Raw genomic sequence first — 16,716 nt, forward strand, 5'->3', positions numbered from 1 at the left:
TATGTACAGGGTCTCCAACCAGCAGCCCAGGCTGCCCAGAGCCACATCCAGCCTGGCCTTGAATGCCTGCAGGGATGGGGCATCCAGGGATGGAGCCTCCTTGGGCAACCTGTTCCAGTGCCTCACCACCCTCTGTGTGGAAAAACTTCCTAATATCTAACCTAATGAACCTTGCATAAACCTAAAACAGGTAAGATGCTGAACAACCATTTTGACTTGGTCAAGATATTAGATGATAACATTAATGGATCACCAGAAAGACCAAGCAAAAGATTCCAAGTTATCATTTCTGGGATCTCACGGTATTGGTTCCTTCCTTCATTTTTCTTTCAAATTTGATGTTTCAGAGTGTTTTTGTCTGACTGAAGCTGTTCTAAGTAGGACAAATGGGATTTGCTAAGAGGCTTTGTGCTGGTGATGGGGTGCATAACCTCCCTGGGCAGGAATGCAGTGCCAATGCTCTGCCAACACGTGGTGGTGGGATGTCCTCAGGTGCTGCTTCCGTTTCCTTTCATCTTTCTCAGGGGATTTGTTTTCAAATGGGTTTTGCTTCACTTGAGCGTTTTGTGAAACTGATCTGGAATTGATAATTAATTTCTCTGAGCTGGCAGCGTGGCTCTTGGTTTTATCATCAACCCATGGGTCTCTGTGCTGAGGCCAAAGATGAAGGATCTCAGTGGCTGGTTTTGAGGAACCCAAGTGGTAGAAGGGATCCGTTGTCCCAAACTCCAACTGGATGCCTCTGCTACCTTTTAGATATTGTGGTTGTCCTCTCAATCGTCTGTGATCTTTGGAGAAAATGTTGAAATCATGGAGGAAATAAGTCATAGCCAAAGCCTGTGTGTTGCTACCTTCAGGGAAGGCTCGGGTTGGATATTAGGAAACATTTCCTCTCCGAAATAGCAGTTGGGCACTGGCACAGGCTGTGCAAGGAGTGATGGAATCACCTTCACTACAGGAATCCAAGAGCAGTGAAGATGTGGCACGGAGGGTCATGGTTTAGTGGTCATGGTGGGGATGTGCTGGGGTTGGCCTTGGGAATCTGAAAGGTCTTTTTCAAGCTTAAGGATTCTGTGATTGATTTTGTGCCACTGTACGTGTGTTTGGCTGTTATATTTCCAGTACGAGTGATGAGGATGTGAAAGCAACCTTTGCATGTCTTTGGTCACTCTTTCCACTCTCTGTGTCAGGCTTTTCTGGTAGAAAAACCAGCACTCTGAACTCATTCTCCAAGGACAGTCATCAGAAAGCACGTAGACTTGAACAGGAAAATCCCAATTGATTCACGTTGCATCATTTTTAAGGGCTCTTCAGAAGGTGAAAACCTAGCGACAGATCTTCTAAATTCAGGATATCCTTTGTGAATGTTGTAACTTTGAGGACTAAGGCTTGTGTTTATTATTTTTTGTTTACAGACTCACTGAACCTTCAGGGTACGTAACGGATGGGCCTGGAAACTACAAATACAAAACAAAATGCACCTGGCTAATTGAAGGAAGGTGAGTAGAATCGACAGCTCTGCTTGCAAACAGTGTTGCTTTTGTTTTTAGATCTCACAATCCTTTTTTTAATTCTTTTTTTTTTTTTTTTGCTATTCCTAAAACTACGTAGGGTAGCACTTAGTTATTCTTGGAAAATGGGTTTGTTTTGTTGTTGTTGTTTGTGCAAATTGCTGTCTGAATTTATGGCTTCCTGGTGTAAAATCTGCTTTGCTTTGAAACCACGTGGAAAATCAGAATTAATGCACCTGTCTGAGTAAATAAAGGTTTACTACTTATTCAACCATTATTGCAGTGGGCCATGGCAGGATTGAGTCCATATTCAACTTTAGGCAGTATGAAAAGAAAAACCAACACAGTTGAAGCTCATGGAGAGACAGTTTATGTAATGCTGCACTTGAGGTTATTATTTTTTTTTTCACATGAACTTCAGAAGACCTTCTTTGCGAAGATTTGAACTGGGAAAAGTCCCTTAGACCTGTCTCTTCATTTCTCTGTTGCTGTATATTTGATCTTTATATTGCTTGCAGTGGTCCCTTGCAGAGGTTTTAGCAACATCCCATATAGTGTGTACTTTCTGACTGTCTTCTGATGGATGGGGCAGCAGATAAAGGGTGTTTTCCATAGTAGCATGACTGTAAAATTCATCTTTATAGTCCATATAGCTTTGATTGGTCAGTTTTGATGCTCTACATTAACAGCTGTATCTTAGATCACATTCCATACTGTTCTCTGACACTGTAAGCAGAGTGGTATGTGGATAGGATCACGTCTTGTGAGAGCACAAACTACTTCATTTACATTTAACGCCTTCTATACTCAGGTCTCTCAGCATCTTGGATGTTTAGAACTTAATAAAAGACCAGGGGTATGTTTTTCTTTAGTCTTTTCTTTGGGATGTCTTGGTATTCACTTCATCCACTTCAGGCATTTATTTTGGATGACTGATTTACCTTTGAATGTGTTGGGAGCTTATGTTTGTAAGGGCCAAGCTGTTGCAGAGATCCATCCAGATCCAGAGCACTGCAACTGAGGACCTACCACCAACTGTTAACTGGGAGGAGCCCAGTGCTTTGTTGTGGTTGAGCTCCCAGTGAGATGCCCTGAGTGGCAACACCTCTTCATTTTTGCAGATAGTAAAACTGCAACTGCATTTGCTTTGGAATTACAAGTTAAAAAAAATGGTTTTAAAGGATATTATTACAGACAAAACAGCCTCTGCAATTCCAGTACAGTCAGCATAACCCTCAGAGCTTCTTATTTATTTGTTTTTTCCTTTAGAGGATAATTTGTCTCGTGTTCTTATCGGAATGGAAATGCTTCTCACAGGTCTTTGATAAGGTCACCATAACCAGTTCCTTCAGCCTCTGCTGATCCCCAGAGGCTTCTTGGAGAGCTACCGCTTTGTGAGGCTTGAAGTGAGACAGTACTTTTGTGGTCAGGCATTCAGAGAGATGTCCTTTTCCTGCTTCTGGTTGTTCCTGCTTCTGCTGTCAGAAGATGGTGGTGAACAGAAAGACCACGCTGATTGAAACAGCTGAAACAGGCACCCCTGTGAAAATAGCTCAAGCTCTCTGCCAAATATGACATTCCCAGAGAGGTCTGGACTTGGAAAACAGCTTCTGCAGAGCTGTTAAATTCTGCTAAGTGCCTTCACCTCGGTGCTAGCACACTGGTATGTAGAGGCCTTTTGAGGTTAGCAAGTAAAGGCACAAGCTAAATAAGCAGAGACACCAGATACATTCAGATGGAAAGGAAGCCACGTGTTCCTTACTTTTTCACACCACTCCTGACTCTTGGCTGCTGTGTGTGCTGTGTCCTCGTGCCGGGGGTGTGAAAGGCAAAGCAGATGTGGTCCAGCCCAGACATCCCATCTGAGGCTGAGCCTGAAGCCCCACGCCTTGCAATTCTGCAAACGAGCGCTCTCTGTTAATGAGTTGCTAGCTCTACTGTAGGTATTCTTTCTTTCTGCTCTGAAGCTTTTATTGATGAAGGATTCCACGCTTCTCCACAGCTGTCATGCCATTAAAATAGAAGCAAACCCCCTACAATTTCTTAGAGTGCTTTGTTTTGAAAGGACGAGCACTCTCTGTGCTTTTCCTTCAGCGAGACGTTATCCTTGAGTTACACCTGCCTCTCTTTTTCCAAAGGCATGGAGAAGATCAGCGTGCCTACCAAAAAGCATTCTTTTGCAGAACAACTCCCTAAAGAATTCCTTTTCTGTTAGAAAGAAGGACTCGATGGCAGGCTGACATTGTATTAATTTCTTTGATTAGGATGAACAGCGATTTCATCTGTACCCAAGGGCAGTGTACTGTTGAGAGATCCTAATCACTTTCATCTATCCTTTTCTGGCCATGAGTGGGAAGAGGCAGCGTGGCTATGGATTCAGAGCCTTTCATCTCAGGTCCAAGCACAAAGCTGGTGGGGTTTTCACCCTCCCTGAGCTGAGTGTTAATGAGATTTCTGCTGTGGCTCTGGAGGGATTCTCTTTAGATGTATCTTCACGTGTGAGCAGTGAAATTAATGGTATCTAAACGTTCATTGCACAGTTATGGCTTTGTGGGCATCTTTTGTGCATCGAATGGAAGGAACATTGGTGAGTAAACCAAACATTTTTCCTGCTGGTACATCTCAGGTCACAACTCTACATTCAATTGTTGAATGGTTTGAGTTGGAAGAAACCCTTAAAGGCCATCTGGTCCCATTCCCAGAGCTCCAATAGGTGCCCAGAGCCCCATCAGCCTGACCTTGGGTGTCAGCAGGGGTGGAGCACCTCCACCACCTCTCTGGGCAACCTGTGCCGGTGCTTCACTATCCTTATGTTTCTGATTTCCAGTTCAGAAGGACTTCTTTCAAGACGGCCTTTCAAGATCCTGCAGAAGTGGTAGGCTGATAAGTTAATAGAAGAAAGCTTTCTGCCAGCTTCCAGGCAACTAAATAGTCCATCATAATTGTGTCAATCTGCAGAAAATCCCTTGAAGTAGGAAAAAAAGGATTGTTTAATGGTGGCTGTGATTCTTTACATGTATTGTATGTGCAGATTTTCTTTGCTTACCCCTGCAGAGCCCTATCATTAGAGGTAAAGAGCAGTGGGCTGGTTGTGCGTGCTCTTCAATTTCTGCCCTCTGTGGTGGGGGAAGATTTAAGGACAGAGTTGTTTTTCTGACTGTAAAGAATCTGTTCCCTTAATAACAGTGGAGCGTGCGTGCCAAAAATGAAAGCCATGACATGTTTGATGCATCTACATTTGCACTAAAACTGTTTCAGTCTTGTTTAGAGGCATGCTTCACATTGCAGGAGCTTGTTGGAAGGACTTTGCTGTGTGTGTGGAGTGGCTAATTCCAAATCTTTTAATTCTTCTGTATTATATTTTTTACAGGCCAAACACAATCCTGAGGCTTCGATTCAATCACTTTGCCACAGAGTGCAGTTGGGACCACTTATATGTGTATGATGGAGATTCAATTTACGCTCCTTTACTGGCAGCTTTTAGGTAAGTTCACTTGTTAAGAGTCTTAACTGTAAGCAGTGCTATTTCTTTAACTTGGAGCCTGAATCAGATGTGGCTTTTAGCAGCATAAATATGTTCCAGTAACCTAAATATATAATACTGCCAGTACAGCACATACAGTGTTCTTTTGTGCAGTCATCGGCAGCATCAACAATTATGGAGTTGTTTTTGCTTTTACAATGAACAGATCATGTTACTACACTGTAGCATGAAAGTATTAGTTTTTCCCTTCCAAATCCTGATTATTTTAGGCACAGTCATTGTCATCTGGTTGTGCTGGGGGTGATTTGGTGTGCTGGCTCCTTCAGAAGCATCAAACTGCCCCATTTATTGAGCATGACTGTGACTTAAGTTCAGCTCGTGGCATGTTCACGCTGACACAAGGCAGAAGCCAATTAATCAGTGCTGCAGCCATGTGGTTCTTACAGAACAGCACCTTGGTGTTCAGAAACAGCAGTGGTAAGTCAGCCTATAAACCTCCAAACTCTAACCTGAGGTTAAAGCAGGGCATGCAAACAAAGCGTTAGGGCCATCTCTCCCCATTTGAAGAGAAGAAGAAGCCACCTCTCTGCTAAAAAGAACCTGGAATCCCTCTCCTGGTATTGTGTGCTGAATTGATATGCATGAAGAGGAAGAAATGTCATCTTGACTCAGAGTCATTTTGCTCTAATTGAGGTAATTTTTAATACGCCGTTGAAAAGGTGAAATGATCATGATTTGTGCCTGCAGTTCCTGGTGTGTTTTCCAAAAATTAATAGGCTTTCTAAATTGAGGTTAGAAGTAGTTCATAGCATGAACAATTACAGTTCAGACTTGAAAATCGTCTGTAAATCACTGGGAAGTCTGTGCCCGAGGACAAGCAAGCGTGAGCTTAATACAATAACATTTTTGAGGTAGGAAAAAAAACTCCATTTTTTTTTCTTTTTTCTAATTGCTTCTTTAGATGACATTTGAGTTTCATCTTCATTAGTACTGTGCTGTGTTGTTCACTAAACCAAGTTCAGGAAACAGCAGATGCTTCTAATTTTGATGAAGTGCGAAAAAGGCATCTGTTGAAAAATACTTTTCTCCAGTACAAAAATAAATGCTCTACGATTTCTCAAGCAGTGTTCACATTTTATTTATTTTCTTGGCTCGTATTAAGTTTTAACATTAACCAAAGCCATCTTTTGCTCTTCACTATTTTTGCACCGTGCCGGAGGACTTGCAAGATTGAGCTTTGTACCTCTGGGCACTGTCAGCTTTCTGAGTTTGTTGATAAACACTGTAAATTCCTCCCAGAACTCTCCAAGGCTCAGCTTTTTTTTTTCTTTCTTTTAAACCTCACTTCCTTCTCTGCTCTCTTTAACTTTCTCAACCTTCTGGTGTTCACATGAGTTTGTTTAAAATATGATGTTTATCCTGGAAATCCTCAGCACTGGGGCTATGGAACGACTGAAATCAGTTTTATGCATGTTAGCTGCAAGAAAGAAATTTCAGAGTCCTAAATCGTAGAATGGCCTGTGTTGAAAAGGAGCACAGTGCTCATCCAGTTCCAACCCCCTGCTGTGTGCAGGGTCACCAACCAGCAGCCCAGGCTGCCCAGAGCCACATCCAGCCTGGCCTTGAATGCCTGCAGGGATGGGGCATCCAAAGCCTCCTTGGGCAACCTGTTCCAGTGCCTCACCACCCTTTGAGTGAAAAACTTCCTCCTAATATCCAAACTAAACCTCCCCTGTCTCAGTTTAAAACCATTCCCCCTTGTCCTGTCACCAGCCACCCTCATAAACAGCCATTCCCCCTTCTGTTCATAAGCTCCCTTCAAGTATGGAAGGCCATAGTGAGGTCTCCCCAGAGCCTTCTCTTCTCCAAGCTAAACAAGCCCAGTTCCCTCAACCTTTCCTCACAGGAGAGCTGCTCCAGCCCTCTGATCATCTTATTGCCCTTCTCTGGACCTACTCCAAGAGCTCCAAATTCCTCTGCCACAAACATGTACTGAATATCTGCCATCAACTCTTTACTGAACTCCTTGTAGCCTGAGTGTGTGAGGTGGTCCCATCCTGTACCATGCTAAGCTTTGCTTCCATGAAGCGTTGTCAAAAATGCATTTGCTGGTTTATACTGGCAATCATAGGCAACGTAATGCTGTTTAAATATTTTGCTTCAGATACACAATAAAGGAGCAGGGAGCTAATTAAAATCTAGTGTTCTCATCAGCACTGAATGGTGAAATCTGAATAACTTACACTCTGTCATCTGTGAACTTCGTTGCTGTTATTTTTCGCTCCATGTTAAACGTTTACTGGAGCTGCTCTTGAGCATTTACCTTTGTTTTGGGCTGGTCAGCATGCTGTGTTCTTCCTGCTCACAACGACCTCTTTCTGCAAGACCTTTGGCTGCCCTGAAGCACCTCGCTGTGGTGTTGGGCACAGATGGATGGTCACAGCGACAGCACTGACAGATGGCACTGGCTGCCCCACGGACATTGCTGTCTGTGAGCTGCCCTGCCATCCTCACATGGGAGCAGTCCCCTTTCTCTGGCTGCTGCCCATCAGATGTGGCACTGCCAAACTCAGCTTGAGTCAGAACATGGGGTGGTTGCGCTGGAAGGGACATTCAAGGCCCTAACCCAAAGCCAGGCCAGCTTGGATGGGGCCCTGGACAACCTGATTTAGTGTCTGATTTAGTGCTTTGCAACCCCATGTGCAGCAGGGCGTTGGAACTGATGATCTTTGAGATCCCTTCAACCCCAGCCATTCTGTGATTCTGCCTTCCTCATCTGTTTGGCCCCTGGCCATCAGATTGGTCACTGGCTGGACGTGCTCCAGTCTGTTTTGTGCTGGGGACCTCAAGTTGGAACCAGAACAGTCTCATGAGACCTCTTGGTTCCACTTCCCTCAGCACATTAGTTAGAAACTTCCTGTTCTTCGCTTCTCCTCCTTCACTGTGCACGCATGTTGCGTCTCCTCTGACCCCACTCCTATGTTAGGGTTTGTTTTCCTTCCACTCCCCCAAGCCTCTCTTTCAGTGCCATTAATCATAACTCGTATTGCTGCCACAGGCACGTGTAAATGCTCGTGCTTTCTTCTGCTTTGTCCTCAGCACCCTTCCTGAACCACTCTGCAAACCCTGCTCACACCCTGCACTCAGTTGTGTTGTATTGCTTGCAAGCATTAATTGACCTGCTGCACAATGTCCCTCACTGGCAGTTACCCTGTATGCTGCCTGTGAGGCAGCTGATGCTTTCAATAAATGTGATTTGCTCAATCAGAATGCCTCTGGAGTGGAAAAGGCCACTGTGGTCCCCAACTCAGCCTCACTGTGCCCACTGTCCACATCCCTCAGTGCCACCGATGCTGTGTGCCCCTTGCAGGTGCTGCAGCAGCAGTGCTTATTGCTGTCCTTAATGAAACAGGGAAGATGCTTTCAAGAAATAGGCTTGCTTTGGTTGTTGCCAGCTCTCAGTAATCGGTTGGATTGGTTTTTGGTAATTGGTATTGTACCAGCTTTGTCTGCTGAAGAGCCCACTTCTGGGAGTCATCTCCTCACACAAGCACGTTAGCTTTTCCTTTAAGAACAGAAACTTGAGATCTGTTTCCTTAATCCTCCTCCCCCGTTTTCTTTTGGCATTGATTTATTTTTAATCTGCTGTAAGTTCTATTTTGGGTTTGTTTATTTTACGCTTGTTTTTTTGCTGTTGGGAGCGTGGCTAACGCACGGGGAGTGCTTTAATAAGGTGCAGTTTTGCACACATGTACCCAGATAAACTAAAAAGAATGATTTTGCACTCTGTGTCAGGAGACTGAGAAGCCAACATGCCATCAAGTTTTGGTGTCACCTTCATCCTTCTGCTTCCCTGTGATGTGAATCCTGCATTCCCCCCTCTCTGTACACAGCTCCCATCTTCCTCCTTGCTAAGGCTTTTCATCTCTGCCTTCCTGGCAGGTTCTGTCTCGAGGGTGAAGGATGAATCCGTGCTCCTTGTCCTGCTACCATAGCAAATGAAGGAAAAGGAAGGAAGGAGATGCCCTTCATTTTAGCTAATTCCTATTCGTGTGTGGTGCAGGGAAAGAGATCAGAGCACGGTGTGGGGTGATGGCAAAGTTGGGTGCCCTACTGTTGTTTTCACTGACTCAACAAGTCCAGCGCGCAGCAAATGGAAGTGTTTTGGGCCAAAACAGGGGCTTGCCTTACAGCTTCTAAGAAGCAGTGCCATTGGGCAGCTTGGCTGAGTAGGAGTATTTGTTTGCTTTGGAGTAGTGGTGGTTGCGAAATGGTCTGCAGCTTTCAAAACCAAATGGAAATGGCGTGTTGTGAAACAGAATGATCTTGGCCAGAGCCCGAGAGATTCTGGATTGTTGTTTAAGGGAAGTTTTCCATAAGCTGTTATTCAGATTGTGCCTGCAGGATTTTTTTCCTAAGGGTTGGAAAGGACCTCAAAGAGATGACCAACCCCCTGCTAAAGCAATTCCCTACGATGGGTCATAAAGGTCAGCATCCAGATGGGTCTTGAATATCTCCATAGAAGAAGACTCTGCAGCCTCTCTGGGCAGCCTGTTCCAGTGTTAAACTTGTGCAGATGGGATAAATCACACAGGTCATTCATTTGAATCTCACTCCACCACTCAATACCCGTGTAGCAACATAAAACACGATTGCTTTCCTTATCTGTCTGTCTGTGCCTCGGAAGTGCCTCCAGCACACAGGGAACGTCCCTCGTGCTCTTTGTCTTCAGGGAAGCAGAAAAAGGTAGTGAGGAAGGAAGGATCAAGGAGAACTAATGCTGTGGAAGTACTTGCCTTCTTACCAAGCAAATCCCCAAAGTGAGATTTCTAAGAGAAAATGACCAACACAAGCCTAGCATTTATATTATTAGAGAAGATGGTTTGAGGGGGATCGCGTGTGCTTTCATCCCTGCTGTTTGTTCTGTCTTTTGGTTGGTGTTTGCTGCTTTGCTCTCCCTGCTGCAGGGCCTTCCAGCTGAATTCCTGCGTCGTATCAGGGATATATGTTGCAAGGATGAGACCAAAGGAGAATAAAACAGAACAAAGGAGTTTTTGGTCCCCGAGCTGTAGTTTGCCTTTTCCTCAATTCTATTCAGATGTCTGTTTTCCTGCGGTGGAGGCGTGCTGTCCTACAGTTTGCATTACAAAGGAAAACTGTATATGAAGCAAATAGCAAAGAGAAGTTTATTAGGCTTTTTGTTCTTTGATATTCTGGGAGACGGCCTTTTGGGAGAGATCATCTGCAGATCAGAAGTCTGAAATTTCAGAACGAAGCCGGCACCTCTGATGCACGTAGAAAAAAGCAGTGCGTTTTGCCTTTTAATCCTGTATCCTTGAGATCTGAAAGGGAAAAATAATTGGCCTCCTCACAAGGAAATACGTATTGAGCTCCATATCTGCAAATGTGCTGCCGTTGTTTAGCCAAAACACGGGGTGAGGTCACAGCATCATTATGGCATGTTGGTGAAACGAAGCATGAGGTTGGGTCAGTGGGATGACTTGTGCAGAAAGGGCCGTTGTGCAGGCTGGATATTTACCCTGACATAGGTAATGTGCCTCTGGCATTTGTAGGGCAAACACCCCCCTGTTGTACAGCAAAAGCCTTCAGTCGGGATCTCTGCAAGCACATCATTGTATTGTATTACAGGCACAGAAAAATTTAGGTCACAAAAAGTGTTTTACAGGTGATGTGTGTGAGTTGCTTGGTCAGCTGTGGGTTCTTTCCGTAGGTGCAGAAATGCACTTAACCTGTGCCAGCAGCCATCTTCAAAGCTCCCTGTTCTGAATAACTCTGAAACGAGGAAAAATAAGATCTTTTAAGGGGAAAGACTCTTTTCATCCTTGCTTTTAGCTGCTCTTGCCCCTGGATGTGCAGGATCCCTGGAGTGCAAGCTGGATTCTGCTTTTCTAGGACCCCACATTTGTGCAATATTGGAGGCTCTGCTTTCAGAAAGCTTGGGCTTGGCCTTTGATGGAAACAGGACGGAGACTGGGGGGGAAATTACTTCTGTGTAAGAAAAATAGCAGCCAGCTATTAATAGGTGGTTGTAGATAATATACTTTGCTTAGGTAAAGGATTAAAAAAAGATTCAATAGACCTTCAGAGTTATGCCTGCTCTTGTGTCTTGTGTAAGGGAGGAATTAACCTTGTTTTGTGGATGTCAGGCTTCTGTTAAAAGAGGGATAAACATTCCCTTTCAGATAGAAGCTATTTTGTGCAATAGGTAAATTGTGAGTGGTTCATTTTTTTCAAGAGACATTTACTCTTGCTGGTTTACTTCAAGTATTTAGGCAGTATATTCTATAAAACTGTACTGTGCCTGCTTGAATAGAATCGAAGACTTATCTAGGCTGGACAAGACCTTCAAGAGCAGCAAGTCCAAGCATCAGTGTGACCCATGGAGTCCCATCCCTATGCCATGTCCTTCATTGGCACATGTCTTGAGTGCCTTCAGGGCTGGGGACACCACTACTTCCCTGGGCAGCCTGTTCCTATTCTCAACCATTCAATGAAGAAATTCTCCCCTCTCTCCAGTGTGATGCATTTTGAGAGCATTTCCTTGTGTCCCATTACCTGTCGCATTGAGATAAATGGTTTTGGCCACCATCCTCGTTTCTGTCCACTTCTCTCCTCAAACTGGAAGGATCTGACAGAACTTGGAAGGCTGTTGGGGTTGATCAGAAGCATGAAATCAAAGGATGAGATGGGGATAAGGAGCGTGACAGCCTTTCAGGTTCAAAAAGACAGGAAGAATGGATGTGATGAGTCAGATAGAGCTCTACACAACAGGAGGTGGCAGAAAGTGGTGAGTGAGGGTGGTTATACTGACTTCTCACAGTGGAGAAGCCCAAGCAGATGTGAAGCCAGCAAGAGCTTCCCTCTATCACTGCAGAGTTGAATTGCTGATCTGCCTGCTGCAGATGATCCAGGCAAAGAAAAAGTAAATAGATGGCATTCTGCAGGTCAGAAAGTGCCTCAACTATGGGTTTCCAGCAGCTGGATAACTACACCACCAGCATGCTCTGTGCTTGCTTCATTTGTTGCAGTCTTTCCCAAGGATTTGCTTAGAGGGAGATGCCTGGTTTGACAGTCCCGTCATTTGGCTTGGTACAGCGGGTTCTGTGCTTCTGTGACATTAATTTCTGTCTTGAAATGTGTCACCTTGTTTCAGGAACAGATCCTGTTGGAGAATAGCGAGAGAGGAAAGTAGGTTTTTATAGGTATAGGAAAGCAATGATTGCAGACAGCTTCAGGGTTACTCAAACCGAACACTTTTATTGTACATTTATCTTTCAGAGGAACCCACTTGGCTACTTCAGGGTTTTCTATTTGCATTCCTTCTTCAGTCATTCCTTCTTTCATGCCGAAATCACGCGTGCTGACAGCAGTGGTAATGCTGTTTTCAGTGCCCTGAGATTTGTTAGGACTCTTTGGTCAGTGACGTGGCCTCTGTTTGGCACATAATTAAGACGTGTGTTAATAAACTGGTCCCTGTGGAATGCAGTTTTCTCTTTCTGAGAGGTCTTGTGTGTTCTTACTTCATTTGGAATGGGTTTGTTGGAGTGTGCTCACAAGTTTGATATATTTTCTTTTGAAATGTTTAAGGAGTTCTGTTGAAGAAAACCTGTCTAATAACTGCCCTGTGAAAATGGTAATTACTGTATGCAAATTCGTTATACTTGAAATAGATGCAAATAAATACTTTTGGTTTCAATTTTCTATTCATACCTGTATGCATACTGTGTTTGCTCTCGTTGTTTTGCTCCCTTTTGTTTCATTTCTACCTTTTTTTCTTTTCCTCTTTCGCAGTGGTCTGATTGTTCCTGAGAAGGACAGCAATGAAACGGTCCCAGAAGTTGTAGCTACTTCTGGATATGCTCTTCTGCATTTCTTCAGTGATGCTGCTTATAATTTGACAGGGTTTAACATCACGTATAAGTAAGTGGTACCACTCCAAAGTGATTTGTACATTGCATAAATGTTGCAGGTTGAGCAGAAGGAGGTTTCCTCTTCCCTCAATCTTGTCTTGGAAAAAGCAATTGCCACTGAAGCATGTAATTACGAGCAGATACTTGAATTTAGATTCTATCTTTATTATACTCTTACACTGGCTAATAACTGTAATGTGCTCAGCGTCAGCTTCAGTTGTCAATTGTGAGTGTGGGCAAATGTTTGCTCAGAAAGGACATCATAGTATTTATTTTATATGATTAGATTTTATGTGATCGTATTCAGGCAGGCAGAACTGATATATTGTGTGTCCTTATGCATTTTGCAGAGATGCTTCTGCACAGAAATGCTTTTGCTTTAGTGCCTGCATTTCGCTTGGGACACTGGATGGGACCTATTGCTGAGAACCCTTCAGCAGTGAATGAAGCATGGAACTCTGCTTTTAATTGGATTGAATGGCTGAATCTGACTTCTTATTCTAGAATGGTTTTGTTCTGTTTTGGGTTTTTTTGTTTGTTTCATATTTAAAATAGGAAACATATACATATGCTCATACAAATGACGTATGTGCTGCACCAGGAGACTTTAATTTGGGTGTAAATTTAAGAAGTTTTTAGCTCTGTCTTCAGAAAGAACCAGCTGCAAAGTCCTCGCTCACAACCGACTAAAAAAACCGACTAAAGTGAGGTTGCTCAGTTTTGAAGCCAGTTTTGGTGCTTTCCTCCTTTTTAAGCACTTCAAAATGCAGTCAACTGTTTGAAAAACGTGGGGCATCCAGAAGGAAACGAGCTTTTGCCTTGTTGCCTGAAACACAGGAGCTGAAGCAGTTCATTTTGAAAGGTTGGCTGATACCATAAACCATGACACCATCTACTGCCAGCTGTCAGCATTGCACTGATGCGATGGTGGTGAAGCTGTAGCTGTAGGCATCCCTGTTCATTGCAGGGGAGTTGGACCAGATGGCCTTTAAAGGTCCCTTCCAACTGATAACATTCTGAAATTCTATGAAGTTCTCTCCAAGCGTAATCTGCCTTTATAATTTTCTCTATAACTTCTTAATGTGTCTTTAACTCTTCTCTTGATGATTTCAAACCATCTTCAGGTACTGTTTTGTATGTTTTTCTCCTGTCAGTTCTAGTTACTAGATTTCCTCTTAATGTTTTTGAGAAGTATTGATTTATTTCTTTTGAGTTTAATGGTCTTTAGAGTTACTACTGGAGGCAGATATTGTGAAATCATGGGCTTGAACCCAGTGATTCACCTGTTGCTTGACAGAATATTGAGAAGTAGTCCTTGAGTTTTTGGGCAGTCCTTGAGTTGACCCTTTGGGTCCTCAACAAGAATGCGTCTGATTTTGCCTCAATTAAATTGCCAAAGTTATAGAATTAGAAATGATTCAGAAGAAACACACCTATGGCTTGGGATTCGTCTCAAGCGTGTTCATTGTATAAACAGATCCTAGAACAGCATCTGAATGTGAGCAGCTTAAGCCTACACTGCAGAGCCACCACCAAAGCCTTGTGTGCTGATGGAATTCTTCATTTACTGTTGGGGATTTTGAGGCAATTTGTTAGCATTACAACTGGCTAAAAGTCACCCTGGTCATTTTACATAGGTTTAACTCATTAAGTGGGGCAGCTCTGCACATTATAGGTACAGAACAAATGCAGGTCCATCGCATCGAACTCCAGATGATTCTTGGTTTGGTTATTAACAAACAACTGAGCTGCTGTATTAGCTTCTGTTCAGCATCACTCTTGTACTAGTTAATAAGGGGAGCCTGTTTCATTACTGATGAAGCTTCTTTCCCTGACGTTTGCAGTTTCAATACGTGTCCCAATAATTGCTCTGGCCGAGGAGAGTGCAGGCTCAACAACAGCAGCAATGCTCTTGAATGTGAATGTGCCAAATACTGGAAGGGAGAAGCTTGTGATATTCCCTACTGCACAGATGACTGTGGGGCACCAGAGAGGGGATTTTGCAACTTCAATGATACTAAAGCATGTGTTTGCTCTGCAGGCTGGCAAGGTAAGTCTGGATATTGTGAAGAACCTCTTGTTAAGAGGATGTATGTGGTTCTTGGAAGTGTGTGAGACTGTTCTTGACAAATGTTTATGCTTTAACTGGGAAGAAAATCAAGCTTCCATCCAGCTTCTCCTATTAACAGATCGTTGGGAAGAAGTTCTTGTTAGCAGCTGTGCCACCATGCAAAGTTGCCAACTTGACGTGTGCAAGCATCAGATTAAAATGAAATTTGAGAACAATAATTAAAAAAATAATAATCAAAACTGATCCACCCACAACCTTTAAGCCTCGGGGAGCTGGAAGATTCAAATTGGCCACCGTGTGCTGCTTTTTTTGATCGTTTTGTGAGGATCTGAAGCGTGGATGAAATTCTGTGGGTCCTCTAGTTGGACTCAGTGATCCTTATGGGTCCCTTCCAACTTGGGATATTGTGTGGCTTCTCCAAACTTTCCTCTTTTGTGGCTCTTAATGGGGTCCCACAGAGTAGGAAGTAGCTCTGAAGGGAACCCTGGCAGTGAAGCTGCTTTAAGAGCAGCAGAAATAGAGATAAAACAAGAAGTGAACAGTTCATAAAAAACATGGCGCTGGAAAGGGGAGGAACAAAAAGCAGGAAAGACAGCAAACAGTGCTGTATGACCCTTGAGTGTTGGGGCTCCTGAGGGTACATGGCAGGCAGAAAGGTGGTGGGAGATAGACGGCCTTGCGTTGTTGAGTGGGAAGGGGTCTGCACCATCCCCCTGCCATCACAGGGACAGAGAACAGAGCTGGGTGTCAGCTTTGCTTCATCACAGCTTTACCTGGTCTGGATCTGCTTTTTCCTTCTGCAGCCTCTTGTAGTACGTGGTTGTGGTTCCATCACAGGAGTCCCTTCACACCACATCCATTGTAGATCATTTCTGATGAGCACAACTTCCACCAGGCCGTGCTCTTTGCCACCAGTGTGCGGGATACTGACCTCTAGCTGAAATGCTGACTTTGGAAAGCATTTGTTTAACTTCTAAAACTGTTTCCTAGGTCCTGGCTGTTCAATTCCTGTCCCTGCAAATCGGTCGTTTTGGACCCGTGAGGAATATTCTCTTCCAAAACTTCCTAGAGCATCTCACAAAACCATCATCCATGACAATAAAATGTGGATTGTTGGAGGCTACGTCTTCAATCATTCTGACTCTCAGAAGGTTTTAGCGTGAGTATAAACCCCAATAACAGAATCTAAGCACAAAAACAGAGATCTGAGAATTATTTTTAGAAAATGCTACCTGACACGCTGTGCTTTGGCTTATGCTCCATGTCCAAGGGGAAATAACAGTAATAAAACTTAAACTCAAGGTTGGAGGTGTGGGAAAATGCTGATAAAGTAGGCAATATTGGAGAAGAAAAGTATAAGTTTCTGTTGCTCTGTGAGTTTTTGGTTCATCTGCTTGTGACAGCATTCAGCTGTTTACTGTATGTTTTGTAGGCTGGCTTGTAAATTACATCTAGCCTTGCAGTCCAGTTTTGCTTCTGTTTTATTAGCCCTTCCTTATATTGTGTCTGTCTGTATTCAGTGTTTGATTCCTTAATGAAGACACAATGATTCCTGGGGATGTGACTATTTATGCATAGGGAATGGGATACCAAACTGGGAATGGCACTTAGGATGATGCCATTCATGCAGACTGTTTGGGATACTGAACGTTAGCTAGGATACCAAACAATAATTGTGGTTCCTCATTGGAATGCCCCATAAAAACACGTTCAGGCTTT

At 43.7% G+C, this 16,716-nt stretch overlaps 1 protein-coding gene across 1 annotated transcript in view; it reads left to right on the plus strand.

Annotated features, from left to right (window-relative positions):
- ATRN (attractin) overlaps window positions 1-16,716 on the plus strand; it is a gene marked incomplete at both ends in the record, with an annotated part of 142,828 nt that overhangs the window by 30,512 nt on the left and 95,600 nt on the right. The window contains 5 exons of the mRNA XM_079534709.1: window positions 1,416-1,499; window positions 4,882-4,995; window positions 12,808-12,936; window positions 14,771-14,976; window positions 15,988-16,156. Coding sequence (XP_079390835.1) covers window positions 1,416-1,499; window positions 4,882-4,995; window positions 12,808-12,936; window positions 14,771-14,976; window positions 15,988-16,156 — 702 coding nt within the window. The remainder of the gene's footprint in view (window positions 1-1,415; window positions 1,500-4,881; window positions 4,996-12,807; window positions 12,937-14,770; window positions 14,977-15,987; window positions 16,157-16,716) is intronic.

The sequence above is a fragment of the Tetrao urogallus genome (assembly GCF_951394365.1).
Source record: "Tetrao urogallus genome assembly, chromosome: 4".
Classification (NCBI taxonomy): Eukaryota; Metazoa; Chordata; class Aves; order Galliformes; family Phasianidae; genus Tetrao; species Tetrao urogallus.